Source organism: Ambystoma mexicanum, chromosome 2p (genome assembly GCF_040938575.1).
Source record: "Ambystoma mexicanum isolate Mex_15411 chromosome 2p, UKY_AmexF1_1, whole genome shotgun sequence".
NCBI classification, from domain to species: Eukaryota; Metazoa; Chordata; class Amphibia; order Caudata; family Ambystomatidae; genus Ambystoma; species Ambystoma mexicanum.
This window is the reverse complement of record NC_090923.1, coordinates 107,845,754-107,863,932: the sequence shown is the minus strand read 5'-3', so window position 1 is coordinate 107,863,932 and position 18,179 is coordinate 107,845,754. Positions and strand designations below refer to the sequence as shown.

At 43.0% G+C, this 18,179-nt stretch overlaps 1 protein-coding gene across 1 annotated transcript in view; it reads right to left on the bottom strand.

Annotated features, from left to right (window-relative positions):
* The window catches only part of RPN1 (ribophorin I), a 112,522-nt gene that overhangs the window by 70,872 nt on the left and 23,471 nt on the right, over window positions 1-18,179 (bottom strand). The window contains exons 4-6 of the mRNA XM_069643350.1: window positions 11,880-12,089; window positions 9,605-9,797; window positions 8,410-8,509 (exon numbers count right to left, since the gene is read on the bottom strand). Coding sequence (XP_069499451.1) covers window positions 8,410-8,509; window positions 9,605-9,797; window positions 11,880-12,089 — 503 coding nt within the window. The remainder of the gene's footprint in view (window positions 1-8,409; window positions 8,510-9,604; window positions 9,798-11,879; window positions 12,090-18,179) is intronic.

The window sequence follows — 18,179 nt, the reverse complement described above, 5'->3', positions numbered from 1 at the left end:
CTGACCTCGTTTTCAAAAATCGACTGGGAAGACCCGCACGGGACGACTTCCTCCCTTGGGCTGGTGGGACCAACTAACCTCAAGACAAGCTTCCATTTGGCGCAACCTCCGACTTGCTGTGCCTCACCAGAGCTGCTGAAGCCCAATGCCACGGGTCCTGTGACCATGACAAGTGCTTCGGCTTCAGAAGTCTGAATCAGGCCAAATCTTTGTGGGCATCCAGAGGACCCTGTAGAAGCAGGAAATCTTGATCCAGAGTCCACTCAACAGAGTCCAGGACAGAGGGAGCAAGCAACATCCAACCAGAGCTTTTCGTTCTTCGTTGGTGCCGAGGAAAAGGTGCCAAAACAAAGAGGTTGCTGAGGAGTCCCTCTCCAGAGTACTGCCGCAGTAGCCTGTCAGACGTCCTCCCTTTCAATACCACGACAAAGGTCCAGGAACAAGAGTCTGCCAAACTGTATCAAGGAGGAATCCAGCTGGAAAATGTTTCTTCGAATCACAGGTACAGTTGTGCCTCCTGCCTTAGGTAATGCTTTTTGGAGTTGATCCCAGCTGACCTGCGCTGGCCGAACAGCTTGTGCTCTCTACAAAGTAGCTCAATTGATTTACTGTGATTTATTCTGAGCCTACTAAATTTGTCAAGACTTTATCTAAGAAGATGTGCATCAGAACTATTGACTTTATCCATTCACTTTGGCTGTCCTGGTACACTTCTGAACCTACTGGCTTTGGCAGTGCGTGCTCCATCATTGGTTTTAATTGTTGACACCATTATTGATGGGATAAACATCTACCTGCCTCCCTTTGTGAGAGTGTAATTGTTATACAAACTGTGGAAAGTATGTTCTAAATCTTATTCTAACCCTTCCTTCCATAAACAACCCAATAACGGATTTGGTAATCGAAATAAGTGCAATACTGACCTTTAGTATTCACTCCATGTGCTGAACACGTGCTAGCATAAGAAAAGTCTTTACAAACTTTTATTGCTTAAAAACGGAATCCCAACTTAGATTGAATGTTACTAGTAGATAACGCTTTTTAAAGAATGCTTATTCAAACCTTGTGTATATTATAAATAAATATTTACATATAACTAAGTGTACTTCCGGATTTCAATTGCACAGCTCTACAGCTCACATTAACCCTCTTAAGGTAATCGTGGCCGCTCAGTCACACTACCAACTTGTGTAGTAAAGGCCTATATTAAAAGTTGGGCTATCTAATTCTAAGATGATAAGTCTTGTGTAGTCTGCACCAGTTGGACTGCTCTAATTCTTACCCAACAGCTAGGAAGCTTCTGGTTTCGAAGAGTGGTTATTCAAAGAAATCTGATGGTTATTCCGAGGAAAAAGTTATGGTAAGCTTGTTCTTCAAATGGGTACCTTGGAAAAGAAAAAAAAAAAAAGAAAAAAGAAAATAAAATCTGACTTTCCAAGCTGCAGCATTCTGGGATGGAGGGGGGGGGGGATTAGATCTGGACTGTGTTTTAAGTACAGGAGTATCCACTACAGGTGAAAATTGTATTTATTTATATAGCGCCGACCGCCCGCAGGCATCGGGGCGCTTACATGTAGACATGTACATAGCTCAAGGTGGAGCCTGAAGAAGCAACAGGACAAAAACATAAAACTACAGGTTGACTGATTCATTGGGTCCTAAACATGTGTTACTTGAAAAGCTCCGTTTTTAGTTTTTTGCGGAAGACCAAATGATTGGACTCCAATCTAAGGTACTTCGGCAATTTGTTCCAGTTAGAGGCCGCTCGGTTAGGGAAGGCTCTGCCCATACCAAGTTCCTTCTTGTGTTTCAGAGGCGTTATGAGCCCATTAGCCTCTGATCTTAATGCCCTGGAAGGATGGTAAAACGTGAGTTTGGACTTCAAATAGGCTGGTGCCTTGCCATATAAACACTTGTGAGAAAGGCACATAGACTTGAATTGTATGCGTTCCTCTATTCTCAGCCAATGGAGGTCCCGCCTAGCTTCACTGATGTGTTCACTTCTTGCTTTCTTTTTGACCATTCTGATCGCATTGTTTTGGACCAGCTGGAACTTTTGGATACTTTGCTTACTAGCTCCTACCAGGAGGGCATTACCATAGTCCAAACGTGACATGATGGTAGCTCTTGCTATTGTGGCATAGTTTCTCACTCAATAGTGGTCTAATGGCTTTAAGTAGCCGGATGGAATTACAGTTTTTACTCGCGTACGTTGCCTGGGCATCAGAGTTGAGGGATGCTTCCAACGTGATGCCTAGTGTTTTGACCTTATCAGACACTGGAATAAGAGTTTCTTTAAGTTGGAAGGCCTGATATTCAGCGGGGAGTTTGGCTCGAGCCTGGATGGATCCGAAAATCATTAATTCGGTTTTATTGCCGTTCAGGCACATCCAGTTATTGTCCATCCAATCTTCGATGTTTCCGTAGAGTGTATTTAGTATCGTACTATCCTTAGTGTAATCCCCACTCAGTTCCAGGACCAGCTGAGTATCGTCAGCATAGTTGGTGAAAAATATCTGGAGTTGTTGTAGTAGCTCACATAGTAATCGGATGTACATATTGAAGAGCAGGGGGGATAGACTAGCTCCCTGTGGTACCCCGCAGAAGATGTTAAATTCAGATGAGAATTTGTCCCCCCAGTGTACTCTGGATATTCTGTTTTCAAGGAAGGATGATAACCAACTTATTGATTCCTTGGAGCAATTAGCAACCTTCTCAAGTGCTTGCTGCAAGAGCTGGTGGTCAAGCAGGTCGAAGGCAGCGCTCAGATCCAACAGGACCAGAAGTCCAGCCTTTCCCTTGTCCATAATTTCCAACATTCTAGACTGTAGGTCCAGCATAGCTGTCTCGGTGCTATGCATGGCTCTAAAGCCAGATTGTTGTGGATGTAAGATCTCATGGCTTTCTACATATTCTTGGAATTGGGCTGTTGCTATTTTGTCCAGTACTTTAAGAGTAAAATTGCAATTTGTAATGGGTCTTAGGTTGTTGGGGTCACGAGGGTCAAGAGTAGGTCAAGAAAATGGAATTGCATAACATATACAATTTCAACTATACTGTGCGTTAGGCAAAGTTTGTATGCAGTACCCTCTGGGAACACTACAAAGAACTAGGACTACAGGTATAGGCAACCCAACCTTTGGTATAAGCTTGTACTACACAGTTTTGGTAGCGTGTTGAGCAGCCAGGCTTATCTCAAGAGGGGAAACGTGAGCTGTAGTTGAGTTACTCAAAGATTCACAGTTAGAGGTATTCAAATAAACTCTTACACTCAAGGTTTCTTGCATAAACAAATATTAATTTATCAGTAAGGAGCAATAGAATGGTAACGCACAAATATACTTCAATACTGTATACTCTAGTTACTAAATCAGTAAAGACCCTTTGGGATGGCCCACAGACACAACCTACACCCACAGGTGACTTCAGTAACAAAAGGTGCTGGGGACATTAATATCTTACTGTTGACATTTAGAATATTTTTAGAAGTTGGTAAAAGACAAAAGGTTATAACAAGCGACCTGAGGCTCCAGTGGCTGAGAACGGACTTACCCTTCATGGCAACATTATGCCATCTCCAGCGCGCATGCGCCTTGTCACTCAGCCACTTATTACCTACGCATGCGCACTCGGGTGCGAATACAGCTCCTTCCCTTGCCAATCCGGTACGTGCGAAGACGCCACTGCAGCACCTCCAGGTGCCGACCTCTACTAGACAGGTTTGTTCAGCCCTTACATTCACTAGTCTTGGGTGCCACTCCTGACATGGGCTCTGTCTTTTATATCCCCTGTCCACAGGCACGCAGCCTACGAAATCCATTTCCCAGACTTACCCTTCATGGGATTTTAGAACCATGCACACAGTTCCTTGATGGCAAGGTAACTAGTTCCTTGATGGCAAGGTAACTACTCTGTCCACTTGCTGCAACCCTTCTCCGATTGTTTATGTATCCACAGTCCCAGGCCATAGCTGCTCCTAACTCTGTCTCCATCAGGCACTTCTCCTTAGGCTGCACCTGTTTTGCCTGAACTGCCATTTCTTGAGAGAGGAGCCCGTTCCAAACATGAACACCTACACTTGTCTACCACTTTTTCAAGAAATTTCTCTGAGCCCAACTAAACACAGCTCAGTCCTTTAGATACGGGGCCAAATGCCTCTCTTGTTGTTTTTATCCTTATCACAGGTTTAACCTTTTTAATCCTACCTAGGCACGCTCCTTACATGCCTAACACTGTGTATGTATATGTTTCCACCCCCAGGGAGACCTACTAACACTTGGCCCTAGAAAGCGGCTTACATCCAGCTAAGCCGAAACGTCAGTGGTTACTGAGCCCCCCACCTGGGGGTCCCTGAACATGGACCACATGAACTTTTTATGTTAACACCCAGACGTCGACCAGTTTCTTGGTCATCCCCGATTGCCAGGCTTTGGTATACCCCACGAGAGGGCATAATTCCACTCTCAGTGGTTCCACACACCAGATTCCTGCTACCCGTTAACCACTCTCAAGGACAGCAAGTCAAACCCATCCTCGGCATTTGTGGTACCCCCATTTATAGCACACCAGGTTTTCTAATGTGTATTAGCTTGGAATGTATGCATTCTCTATGCACATTGTTTTATCAATTATCCACGAAATGTTGTATTCAAAACACTTGTTGAAATGTGTATATTTTGCAGACACTAGCCAACGAATTCTTAATCGTTTCATTTGTTTGACTACTATGAAGCAATACTAGTCAGGCAAGATATTTGGGGTACTACACTGTGCATATGACCCAAAAAAAAAAATTATTTTTTGACTGCAAGCACTACTTGCAGATTTGTTCTCTCATACTGTCTGAGCACTTGTTTCTTCCTTTACAAAAAATACATGAATCTACATTTATAGCCAAATACAAATAGGAAGATGTAGCTAAATCTTTGTGTATGGATGGATTTCTGCCAGTGACACAAACTTTCATTATGTTCCACTGGCTTCTCTTCAAAGGTTTGAATAATCATGGCAAGAATTGACTGCAATTACATTTTTGAGGTCAGGACAAACCTCTTGTGCACACTTGCCGGACAGTTAGCCAGCCAATCACCACAAAGTGCATTTGGGTCTCCTAGGAGACTAAGCACAGGGAGTTTCAGGCACCTCCCTCACTTCCTGCCTACCCCAGACGCTCTGGGACCAAAGGCGGGTTTCATCCAGAAACCCCACCAAAGGCGAAATGAACAAAGAGACCAAATCTCTAGAAGGCCCTTTCCACAAAGAAATAGCGAAAGAATACGACCGGGCGCCATTTTGACAAAGATGGCTGCCGCGGTTGCTTTACTTTGGCTGTGAACGCAGACCACGGTAAATGCAAACCATGGTAGTTCAAATCAAATCACTGCCACCAGCCATTCTGTGAGGAAAGGGGAACATAAAAATGTTACATGAGAAGCTGGACACAGGGGATAATAAGTAACCCCTCCAGCACTCTATTCTAAGATTGGGTCTAGCAAGTTAAAGTCAATTTCACTTTACTGCTCTGGGAACAGTAGTTTATCCCAGAGAAGGTATTTAAACCTTGGGAAATCTGAAAGACTTCCCTGTGTCACTGCACTGAGGGTTCTGTGTGGCACAATGTAAAAGATGATGCCTATGGAGTTTGTCAGACTCCATAACCAAAATAAACAGTGTATGAAAAATCACATTAAAATATGAGAGGGTGAGGGGGGTGGTGGGGGGAGGGGGGAAAATCACACTCTCCAGGTTAAAAAAATCAAGTCCTCAAAATCCAGCAAGTTGCTTGGGGTCTCTGAGGTGGAGGGAATTAACCCATTTTTGAGAATTCTCCCCAACACTGTGGTTTTGAAATATTGTTTGAAGGAATGTAAATGGGGTTTCCCCCTCCCTTGACAAATAAGTTGGGCATTTCAGGATACCATCCATCCAGTAACAGAATCCTTAGACACGTAGTTGTTTGAGGCATTTCCACCACATAAGACATACATGCAAGACTACTAGCTCTGCAGCTCAGGTAAGGTTGGGGGAACAAACATATGACTATATATTTCTTTATTAATATGGAATTACATGATGATCCTTGGTACACATGAATGAATGTTTGCAGGCCCAATGTAGGCAGCTACCCATTACAAATCTTCCAGAGCTTGCAGCAATGCTGTAACAGTATGCATCACTATGAAGTTGAGGAAGGTGGATAAAGAATAAATGACATTTGAATTTTTATTCAACACTGGCAATACACAGGAGGGCCTCTGAGCACTTTACAAGGTGGGAGGTGAAATAAAAGTTTAACATTTTTCAGGACAGTAAGAAAACATAGAAAGGTAATAGCAGGGAATGTTGTGTGGCTGGATTAGGTGTGGGGAAAGGGCAGGAGCTTCCTTCGGTATGCCAATAACTACCTGGAAAAACAGTGTGAAACAAAAAAAAGGTACCAATCGAGATAGGCAACTTTCATAGGTACCTTGGACTTCCCTTACCAGGAATGACTCTTGGGTCAGACATAAAAGCTATAAAAGGGAGCTACTCTTAGACTCAAAGGGCTAATACGATGTAACTTCTTGTATGGAGCTTATAGATTGAATAAATGCCTAGAAGTTTGCAAGTCTAAAGTTTACTCAATGATCATCTACGGGAGTGAAGTCTGGGGGCACTAGAAGTGGTTCAGAATATATTCCCAGGTAAATGATTGGGGCTCCCACCTGGAACCCAATGTGCAGTCAAGCATTTAATACATCTTTCAAAAACTTGAATGGGGTTTTCAGTTAAATACAATGTTAAATAGGGAGTCCTAGAAACAGAGTCCTCCACAAGTAGCGACAGATACAAGTGGTATGGGTTTGGCCAAGGCTCACGCATGGTGGGTACTGTTTAAACTCTGGCTCACTGAACTATTTTAAACTAGCCATTAAATCCAAGATGGGCGATCCCGTTAGAACCGATATAATATTGTTTTGTCCTCATTCTATATGTTGGCCTACACCCAGTCGCTTTGCGAGGAAATCCGTATTACAAGGTCGTGACATCAAGTAAATCAAGCCTCCATTTTAGGTTAGAGCCGCCATTTTAGTTTATTGTACAAAGTCACCCTGTAGTCTAAAATGGCCGTCTTATGTGCTCTTGTTCTTGCCTTAACCTCTTTAACCTCTGTAGGAGGGTTAATGTCCAACCTGCCTTCAGGCTACATGTTAGGGTCATGCAGACCTTGTCCTTGGTTGACCTCGGGATCAGGGGATTGCTTGAATTAGCAATGTTAACCTACAAGTATACAAGAACAATAATGCTATCCAAATACGACATGCAAAACATTTGTTTGATTTGTATTAAAGTAATATGTAAAGAGTGTAACGTTAAATTAGAGAATAATAATGTCTGTTAGTAAGTGTATTTAAAAGTATACTGCATGCACGAGATATGTAAATTAGGAAATGAACCCAGTGTGTTATTAACTTGTAAAGGGGCTGGACATCATTCTAACAAACTGTATAAATACGCTGATGTCCAGCTGGGATATTCTGCTCACATTGAAATCTGCTGGTGGTCTCTGTGATATATTGACAGCCAAATAGTTATTTGTGTACTTTGGTGACTACTGTTCAGTTTTGTAATAAAGATTCTGGGAATCTTTACAAGCCCATGTCGGTGTATTTTCCTTTGCTTGGTGTAACAGCCGTAATATTGTATTTTTTCTGATTCCACAATCTGACAAGAGAATATGAAATGCAAACTACACAGTCCCTGCCTTCTTGATCCACGAGCTCTGGGAGTATCCCTCTCAAGCCAAGTAATTTTTGTCAAATTCGAACCCGGGTTAGCAGGTTATTTTTACTGGTACGTTTGAACAAATTGCCCCTTAATAAATTGACATGGGCGACAGGCTTGGGTCATGATTAAAATGTGGTGCATTTTATTCTGATATGTCCATGTTTTTAGCAGCACAAAAGCAATGGGGTGGACCATTTATTCAGTATAATCATGTAAAAACGTGTAAATAAGCCATGCGTTCTTTAATGAACAATGATGAATTGATATTCATTTATAATAAGAGTAGATTAAAGCTGCTTTGACATCTCAAGCACAATTAAACTACAGAAGAAAAAGTTTTTTTTTTTTTCGTTTGACTCTGTTTTTATCCAGGTCAATATTTTTATAGTTTGGTATTAAGGAATCGTAGTTTTAATTGTGTGCGTTTTCAATAAGGGGGCAACTGTCACAATGTTATGTTTGTGGGCTGTTTTCTAGAAGGGTTTAATTTCTAGGAGTTCAACATATTGAAGGTAGTGGTATTTTGTTGTACTTTGTATCCCGTGTCCCAGGTACTGATCAAGTATTTTCCCCACAAGCGTTTTTTGGTCAGCTTAACCAGTAGCCATCTCACAACATTTGCCACACAAAAAAAGTACTTACTTGGCTCCTTCAGGTAGTATTATCTTGACAGTCAGAGAATCAACTAGCTGTTCATCAAAGACATGGTCAATGAATCGCATCTTCAAGGCATATTGGTCCCCTGTGGAAAGAGATCGGAATCAATGCAGCATAACAATGAGGGGTGCATCTAGGCTCTTTACAATTATTAACTGCATGATCGTGAACAAAAACATTTAAACCCAAATGCAAAAGTTAACCTCCACAAGTATGGTTCCTTGTTGTACTAAAGTGGCTTCTTGCCTTCCCACAAGACGTCTATAAATGAACCCTTCAATATTCACTAGTTTTGACCTATTTTTCCTTCTCTCCTTCCAGCTCACCCCAATTTCTCTTGAACTACATCTTTTTTCCCCTTCCATGTTTGTTTCCAACTTTACTTCTCGCCAATCTACCCTTTTGTGACTCTCCATCATTACTTAATTTTAAACTCTCAAAAAGATATTTTCCTTGTATGTCCTTTATCTTAATTGTCAGTTATTGATTATCTTCAGCCTAGCATTTGTTTACAGGCTTCTTTTAGGCCTGTTAAATAATGCTGGGGTTTCCATTCTGTTGGGAACTTTGCGCCTTGGGGATTGGAGGGCATTGTGTGCTGCTGCGTGAAAAGAGACATTTGAGGTGTATTCTATGCTCAGAGAGGCAGGGCAGTGCTTTCTGAGCAGATGCTTTGTGATCAGTATTGCTCAGATTTAGGTATTGACTGGCTGCTCTCTAATAAAGCGTGCACACTTCCATGTCTTGCCCCTCCCCCGCACTCCTTATAGAAGAGGTTACAGTAATGTAGAGACAAGCAGCAAAGCTACCGAGGTCGTGGCGACGGATAAGCAAGAACGTTCCAAGCGCCCATTTGGGAGGTTTTGCCTTCTTGATAAACAAATCAAAGTTTAGATTTAGATAGTGTGTCTCTCTAAAATACTGGCTGTCCCTTTTAGACTTGATGGGTAACCAACATTGTTTGCCTAGAGGCTGCATTAGACGATGGGTAGGTTCTGTGTCATCATTTGTTATCCCATTTTTACCTCAGGCAAACATGTATTCCTGTTGCATTAGTGACCACCAGGATTTATTCATTCACAATCGGGTACTTTAAAACGTGTTAAATGTTTAAAAACTCTTTTTACGGGCCATTTAATCTAAAGAACGCCTAATCTAGGAGCTCTAAAACACTGCTTACCAAGGTTGTAAAGATACTCGTAGCTGGGCAGATTGTATCCAAGTATATAGTGAGTCTTCCAACCTCCGAAAAGTGGAAAGCGAGGACGGATCTCTAGTTCAACAGAATCATCTAGAATGAGAAGATGGCTAGTGGAGATATTACCAATCTCATCCCTGTAATACACGTCCTGAGCAGCAGCCGGAAGGATGGTCTGCGAGGCAAAAAAAACCAACAGCAAGTATTAAGACGTTTACAAAGTTATATTGCATCACAGCCATTGCGTCAGAGTACAGGAAGTGTGACAGGGATGTCTCCTGTAGAGATTCACAGACTAGCCTAGACAAATTATATTTGAGCACACAATATTGCAGCTCTCGAAGTTTTGGAAGGAGTTTGCCAGAAGCAAAAGAATATTTTTGTTCAAGAAACACAGTTACCCATTCAGTGACCGACATGGGCTTTTTTGCTGCAATACTGCCAACCAAGTGCATGCGCTCCCCAATTCATCACGCCCTTCTCAGCCCAGTTTATATAAAAAAATATAGCAGACACATAGATTGAGGGTTAAACACTTTAACCCCTTAAATGTGTATGCATTCTTAAAACTGTGCAGAGTAAACTGACTATGTATCACGTTTGCACCAGTTCCCTTCAAACTCTTCTCCCATATTTTGAGAGTAAATTAACTTTGCATGAAAACCATATACGTTCGCAAACAACCTGAAATTTTAGTAAACCACACTAATTGCTGGATTATTGCAAGGGCGAAGCGAACACCATATGAGCAGGAGCTTCATTCACGTGACTGGCCAACCCCATCTTTTCCATATAGACTTTCGCATATATAAAATATTAAAACAGGGCAAACATGTAATACTTTGAAGTAAGAGTAGGTGGGATGTATTAATTGTCCCCAAAAGAGAGTGTGGACCCTCCCAGTGGGATCCCAATGACCCTGTCCGCTAGGAAGGGTGCTCCATAAAGGGCTCACCTCCCTAGTCCCAAAGGGGGTGGCTCACCTTGAGGAGAAGGGACAGACTCTGGATTTATAACAAGAGCTTCAAATCATTTAAGGGACATGTTTTAATAGATTATCACTATGCCAGAGGTGAAACGTTCAAGCAAGTAGAATAAGTCAATTGCGCCCTCTATTCTCCACACGCACAGAGTCCAGCATGTGTTACTTGGCAAGAGTCATTATCACTCACCAATGGCTAGTGTGGAGGCCTTACTATGCACACGCTATGATTTCATCTGGCACAATTTGCACTCGCCAGTAGCGAGAATTGCCTCTTGGCGAGCAAGCGATGATGCACAATGGCTAGCTTGCAACTTGAAGTTTCTACCCTGCTTTCATATTAAGTTCTATAATTAGTTAAACTTTGTTATTCTTGGTAAAACGTGCACAATGACAACACAAGTCTGTCCCTTTCACCTTTAATGAGCTGCCTGGAGATTTGAAAAGAAAGTGAGGACTAGAGACATCTACTGCACGCACAAACACGATCATATGCCATCCTAATTTCCTACAGACTTATAAATAAAACCCTAGATATTGCGCCTCTTAGAAATTATTGCACCAGGACCAAGTCATGTTAGAATTTGTGTATATACGTTGCTGCACCCACCTTTATTAACCAAGGTAATATTAACTTGAAATGAAAGCACCATTGCCTCCAGAACTCAAGTTTACCATTCTTGCAATCTCAGCTGAAAGTTACCATCGGAATAGCTCTCCAGCGGTCCTCCAACCCTGTATGGACAACGCTTATGTCCCCAATCAAGTAGCTTTTTGGCAGTCAATGCTACGGGACATATTGCTCGTCCTATTACAGGCCATAAACATTAATCAGGCTGATGGATCATGAGCCACTAACATGCGCCTTTTAGACATGGTACTATTATTTGCCTCTTTATTTATATTTTAGCGAAACAATGGTTATCGTTTTAACCAATCTCGTACCTGGATAACGGAAATCGAATTGCTTTCGTGCAGATAGGGAGGAACTACAGCCGTATCTAATTTTCGTTAAGTCGAACCCTTTTCAATTGTACAATACAATACTTTTTTCATAGACGGTGCACAAAACGTTCCAACATATCAATAACTAGGCGCACCGAAAACAAGTTTGATTTTGGCCAATACATTTTTGTAGGGATGATTTTAATATTGTTGCCATCTCTACGTGCGTAGATGGAATGGCGCAGCTGGTCAGGATGACTCATGAGAACATAGCAGCGGAAAAGCAGTATATAACACAAAGGCTGAACAAGAGGAACATCTAAAAGATACCTTAACAGATTTGACAGAAGATATTCCGCTATCGGGCTGTCTTTGGTAGTCGTATCTTGAGAAAGGCCCCTTAAGGACTGCTCCGGTGTGTTTCAAATCAACAGTCTCCTCCACAGCAATGTTTCCCCAATGGGATACTTCAATAAGCCGGGTCATGCTGGCAATCGTCAGGAAAGGGCTGTTATTTTCATAGTGTACTTTAAGGGGATCCTTCAAAAATAACAAACGAAATTAAAAATATTCAAAAGAAAAAAAAAAGAATCAACTACATATTTGTAGGAAAATCATAAATAAAGAACAGTTCTGAATTGGAAATACAACACAAAAAAGCTACATTATACACCCCACTGCACAAATGATTAGCTCAGTGACTTCTAGCAATATTAATGTTTCTATATTTCAAAGAGGCCAATGTATCAATGTTTTGTTAAGGTTCAAGCACCCCCTGCGCCTGGAGAGACCACCATCTGATCACCTTCTCCATACCCAAAGATCTGCCCAAATGTGCACCTACCTGAACGATACCACAAACAGCGTCTAGAAACAGACGTAATATCACCATAGAGAATCTAAGACCATGACTAAACCCAATCACCAATGCCAACCTTCCTACCTAGCGTGGGTCTTACCCCTCCTCAAAAAACCCAACCTAGACCAGAATAGACCTACCAATTACAGGCCCATTACTACCATCCCCTTTCTCCTTAAAATTGTAGACAGAGTGGCATACCTCCAAATACAACATTTGGAAAACAAATCTACTAGGCCTGCAACAATCCGGCTTTAGACCCAGACACGGGACTGAAACAGCCCTCTTGGATCTAAAAATCCAAATGGATGTAGCCAAAGACAAGGGCAACCTGGCCATCTTACTCCTGTTGGATCTATCAGCAACCTTTGACCTAGTTGACCATCAAATTCTGACCCAACACCTCTCTTCGGCTGCTGCATTCTCACAGAATGCCACCAATTGGATTCGGTCCTTCCTTTCCTATAGGTCGACTAGGGTCTTCGCACCAGCGGCTGGCGTTGACCCTGTCCCAATCCAATGTGGAGTTCCCCCAAGGTTCCAGTATTTCCCCCACACTTCACAACATCTTCACCAAGCGCCTCTTTGACCAACTTAACGAACTGGGCGTCACATACCAATTATGCAGACGACACCCAGGTCCTCATTACACTCACTGGGAACTATGAGAAAGAGGTTGTAAAACTGAAAGAAATCTACCTTGAAAGTCAAGCAAGGATGGCCACCCATAGCCTCTACTTGAATGATGACAAGACGGAACTACTTATAGTAGGGTCTCAGGCTCATCTCAACAAATTGGACCCCAGGTACCAATCATTCACTATTGACGGCAATATCATTAAAGTATTAAAGGAAGTCAAAACGCTAGGTGTGTGTTAAAAAGTAAACTCGAGGCAATGTAGTAGTTAAAGACTTGTTTATTCAAGTCTAGTTCAAGCGACAGCAGGCACCACCTCTAAAGGCAGGACCCAACTGAAGATTTCAGAACTCCATAGAGAACTCCACAAATAATAACACTAAGAATACACATGCCTTAAATGGAACACTGAATAGAATACATGAACAGAACATTGCGATTGGTCTGGATCCACACTCAGAACTATATTACCTTGTTAATAATTGTTCAATACATGCCTACCTAATTAACTCATAGATCAGTAGACTCAACAGCGTGTATCTTGACTCGACATTATCTCTCAAAAAACAAATAAATGCCACCATCTCATCTCATCCACAGCCTACACCAACAAATTAATCAATGCCAGCAAGCAATTTCTCTCAACCTCTAGCTGCCTTACACTATCCAGAGCATTGATACTGTCCAGACTGGACTACTGTAACACACACTCTTCCTGGGTTCCTCCAATCACAATCTGAACAGACTGCAGTTCCTTCAAAAGAATGCCCTCAGATGTGCCCTCAACCTTCCTTGCAAGGCCCACATCTCCTCCATTAGCAAGGAATTCCGCTGGCTACCCATTAGAGACATAATCAAACTAAGATTGCCTGTCATTACACATAAATGCCCATCACTGACTGCACCACGCTACTTATCTGGCAAATTCTCCAGACATAGCTCGTCTAGACCCACTAGAACACCTAACATGCACCAACTGAACATTCCCAAATTCAACCTGAAAACAGCAGGGGGATCCAGCTTCCCTGTGCTTGCAGCAAAATGCTGGAATGCACTCCCCATGACATTCAGGGCTGAAAAACCATTCTGGACCTTCAGAGCTAAAGTAAAAACTCATCGCAGTAAAAAGATAAGCCCTACTCACCCACATTTAATCCATTTCATATGGTTTACGTTTACTCTAATCTTGTCATGAACCACTGTGTAACCTGGTCTCTTGCCACCTACTTATCGCGTATGTGCAACATATATGTAACATGCTGTTCATCATGTCTATGCGCCCAGTTACCCATGCGTTTGGCTGCGCTCTATAAATAAATTAACTAAACTAAACAAGCTGTTGCTAGATATAATGGGAAGTCATTTCTACGTCCATGGGACATCAACATGGCTTTATTGCATTATTCAATTGACGTATACTGCACAGCTGAGCAACTGAAATGAGTGCAGCTCCGAATTTGCCCGTTCATAAACCACGTGGGTTGTACTGCATTAAGATGGCCGTTGTTGCCATCCCCACGACCCCGAGCCTCACCCCTGCCTTCTGCCCCCCGATTGGCTTGTCTATTGTTCATTAGCCAATCCTAGATTGCCGGAAGGCAATGCCGGTGCACCCCAAGGAGCAACATAAGGTGCCTGACTGAGCCACCTTAGTCCATCGTCGTCCCCCGGAGAAGGAGCTCCCCATCTGCTACCTACGTCGCTGGGAAGCAGTGTTACATTTTGCCTACCCAATCAAGGTAAGGCTCTGGGCATTGGCCTGCACCTAGACCTAATCACACAGGATGCGATTCCACTTCTATTGAGACCGCTGCTACGATCTGCTCTCTGTTATACCTACTCCGCACATCCTTTTCCCTAGACCTACGTGGAGAGTCCCCAGTAATCCGTTACGCTTCAAGGACCAGCACCCTATGCTCGCTGCATCACCAGATATCTTTGTCACCCATCACGATAAAGCCTGGACAACTAGCGCATCAACCCCAATTGCCCTACCTTAGAGTCAAACCCACCTATAGATATTGTGCCTCCCGTTGATCTGTATACGTGTTATTATATTCCTTGCTCTCATTTTTCTGCATATCTTGTACGCTATGCTTTGTCCCACGTTTGCATACGTTGTGTTATAGGCTCTGTTCTGACTTTGCATAACCTATCCTTGCCGAGTCCAACTTGGTGTCAGGCCTTCAGCACTATGCTAGCTTTACCACACGGCTAGGCCGACTCTACACTAGCACTCCTAAGACAGGGTACTAGCCCACTTCTGCTCAAGGCTAGTATATGCTCTGGTGAAATAGGATTGCTGCCTACGGTGACTACAATGCTTTTATTCACGTTTTAATTACCTAGCCAAACTGCCCCATCGCTGAACAGTACGTCGCCTAATGTGCAACTATCCTATCAGATAGGAAGTTTACCCCCTCTAGCCCTTCTATGACATTGCCCCTCAACAGTTCCTGTTTATGCCTTACATGTCTAAGTAATGCCTGTGTTGGGTCAATTATGTATCAACTATGCTATGTGAATTCGGCTACATAGCCCAGTATTGTACACCAAGATATATCACTGTACCCAATTACATTTCCTGAATTTAGGATATCTCTAGTACATAGTGACCCTCTAACACCTCTCTTGCTCTTAGCCACCGTGGACATTATTGCAGTAATCACTATCTTACTGCACACTGTTAGCATTATGTATGCCTTTAGGTTGACACTGCAAAAACGTACATGTCCCACTAGCGCCGAGATCAGTTGTGTACACACCCAGCATAAATAATCACGACTACCTAAGGACATCTAGAACAGGTAAAGACAGCCATATCCCCTTAGTAACTAATCTGCACCCCCAGCTCATAGGTGGCTGTCCACCACAATCAGGAAACACCATCAGCATGGTCATTAGCCACAGCCTTCCACCTATCCCGATTTATCACCCTACCATTCTCACCAATCTCCCATGCGCACCCCTAGTCAGAAACCTTAGACTTCGTGCAGGATTATACAAGCGACACTAACTTCAAGTCCACCTTTCAAACCAACCACACCGCTAACAGTATCAATGCCACGACTAAAACTCCCATCAACAAAAAAAACTCCCACCTGCCAGTCCAGTCCCTCCACTCAAAATATACCACGCTACTTTGCCTGCCACCACTATTGCTACCATCCACGCCCACACAAAAAGACTATTGAAGAATCCAGAGTCAGCTACTAAGCCCCCAGACATCAAAGGCGCCTTAATTACCACTAGATCCCTTATAGCACACCCCAAAGAAATAGCAGATCGGATTACTGGTGATGACTATTACTTCATGGACATAACCGAGTCCTGGCTTCACACTGCCACTGGCCCCGCCCTCCTTCTAGCCATATCGGATAACTACCAAATCCTAAGAGCTGACAGAACTGAGTCTAAAAGGTGGTGGCATTGCTCTCATCGCCAAATCAACCTGGCCCTGAGAATTGTACCCAGCCAGGTTACCAGCTGATGTGAACTACTCACAGCTAAATTCCTGATCGCAGATGACGACACCCACAAAATCCATCTTATAAACAGACCTCCTGGACCCACTGGATCATTTGAAGAAGACCTTTCTGCCATCCTCTCGGAGAATACCAAACGGATCTCCCAACACCTCCTGATGGGAGACTTCAAACTAGGATTCAATGATCCGAATGATCACCAAGCCATTGCTAATGTACTAGCAGAACAGGGGCTTACCCTAAAGAGTGACCCAAGCCACTCACGACAAAGGGAGAACCTTTGACTGGGTATCAGACTACAACTGCGTAACCTCCATCACATCGATATCACTTTTAGCCTGGACAGATCATCGTCCGATATCATTTACTGTGCCTGCCATTACTCCTAAAGCTAAGGTCATCCCTATCGCACCTTCCCTCCCCACAAGGAATAACACTACTGCAGATAAGATCATTCCACCCATCTTGCCGACTCTTGACCTACTTCCTAACTCAACTAGTCCAGTAAACCCAATACAGGCCTATAATGATGCCACGGCGAAAGCCCTTGATTCTATTGCTCCACTCAAGACACGGAAAAGTAAACCAAAAGCCCATTGGCTCATGGATTACGCCACATCTAAAAACTTTGAGAAAAGAAAAAAGAACATTTGAATCCTTATGGAAAGTCAGCCCCACAGCAGAAAAAACAAATCTACTATACCTAGCATCCCTCTACAAAAAGGAAATTATACGCGCCAAACAAGAGTCTTATGAGAGGGATTAATAAAGCCAGCTCAAGTTCCAGGGAACTATTTACCATTCTTAGGGAAGTGGAAGCTCCTATCCCAGTGACAGATGATTGCATCAAGGACAAATCCTGGTGCACAAGCATACAGAATGCCTTACAGAATAAAATCTCCCTACTCCAAAGGAAAATTGCTAAGGAAAAAGCCACACTACCCAATATAGACGAACATGGCATTACCACAGCAGCCACCAAAAAACCCACTAACCAGTTTAAATTCTCGCAAGTCTCGATTTATGAGGTTGAAAAGGTTATTCTGTCACTCAAACAGTTTAACTGCCAAGGAGACAGCTGCCCGTCACAAATCATCAAAGCTGCCAACAGAGACCTTGCGCCGTTCATAACCAAACTGATCAATCGCTCATTTACCTCGGGCACTGTCCCTTTCAACCTAAAAGAGTCATGGGTCATACCCCCTCCTGAAAAAAAACAGACTCTAGATCCGTCAATTCTGACTAAATACAGACCCATTACCACTGTACCTTTCTTACTCAAGATCCTTGACAAAGTGGCTTATATTCAAATCCAGGATTACTTAAGAGTCTAATCACGTCCTTGGTGCCCGACAATCGGGCTTCAGACACCCATCATGGGACCGAGACAGCTCTAATGGACTTAAAAACACAGATAGATGACCCGAAGGACAAGGGAAAAACAGCTGTGCTGCTTCTTCTCGATCTTTTTCAGCCGCCTTCGACCTGGTGGGCCACCAAGTTCTCTAATCATTGGGCCTCAGCTACGCATTTTTCACAAGATGCCATTACCTGGATCAAATATTTTCTCAATAACAGGACCATGCAAGTCTTCTTGCCACTGGCAGCTGCCGACCCTATACCTATAACCTGTGGGGTACCACAAGGTT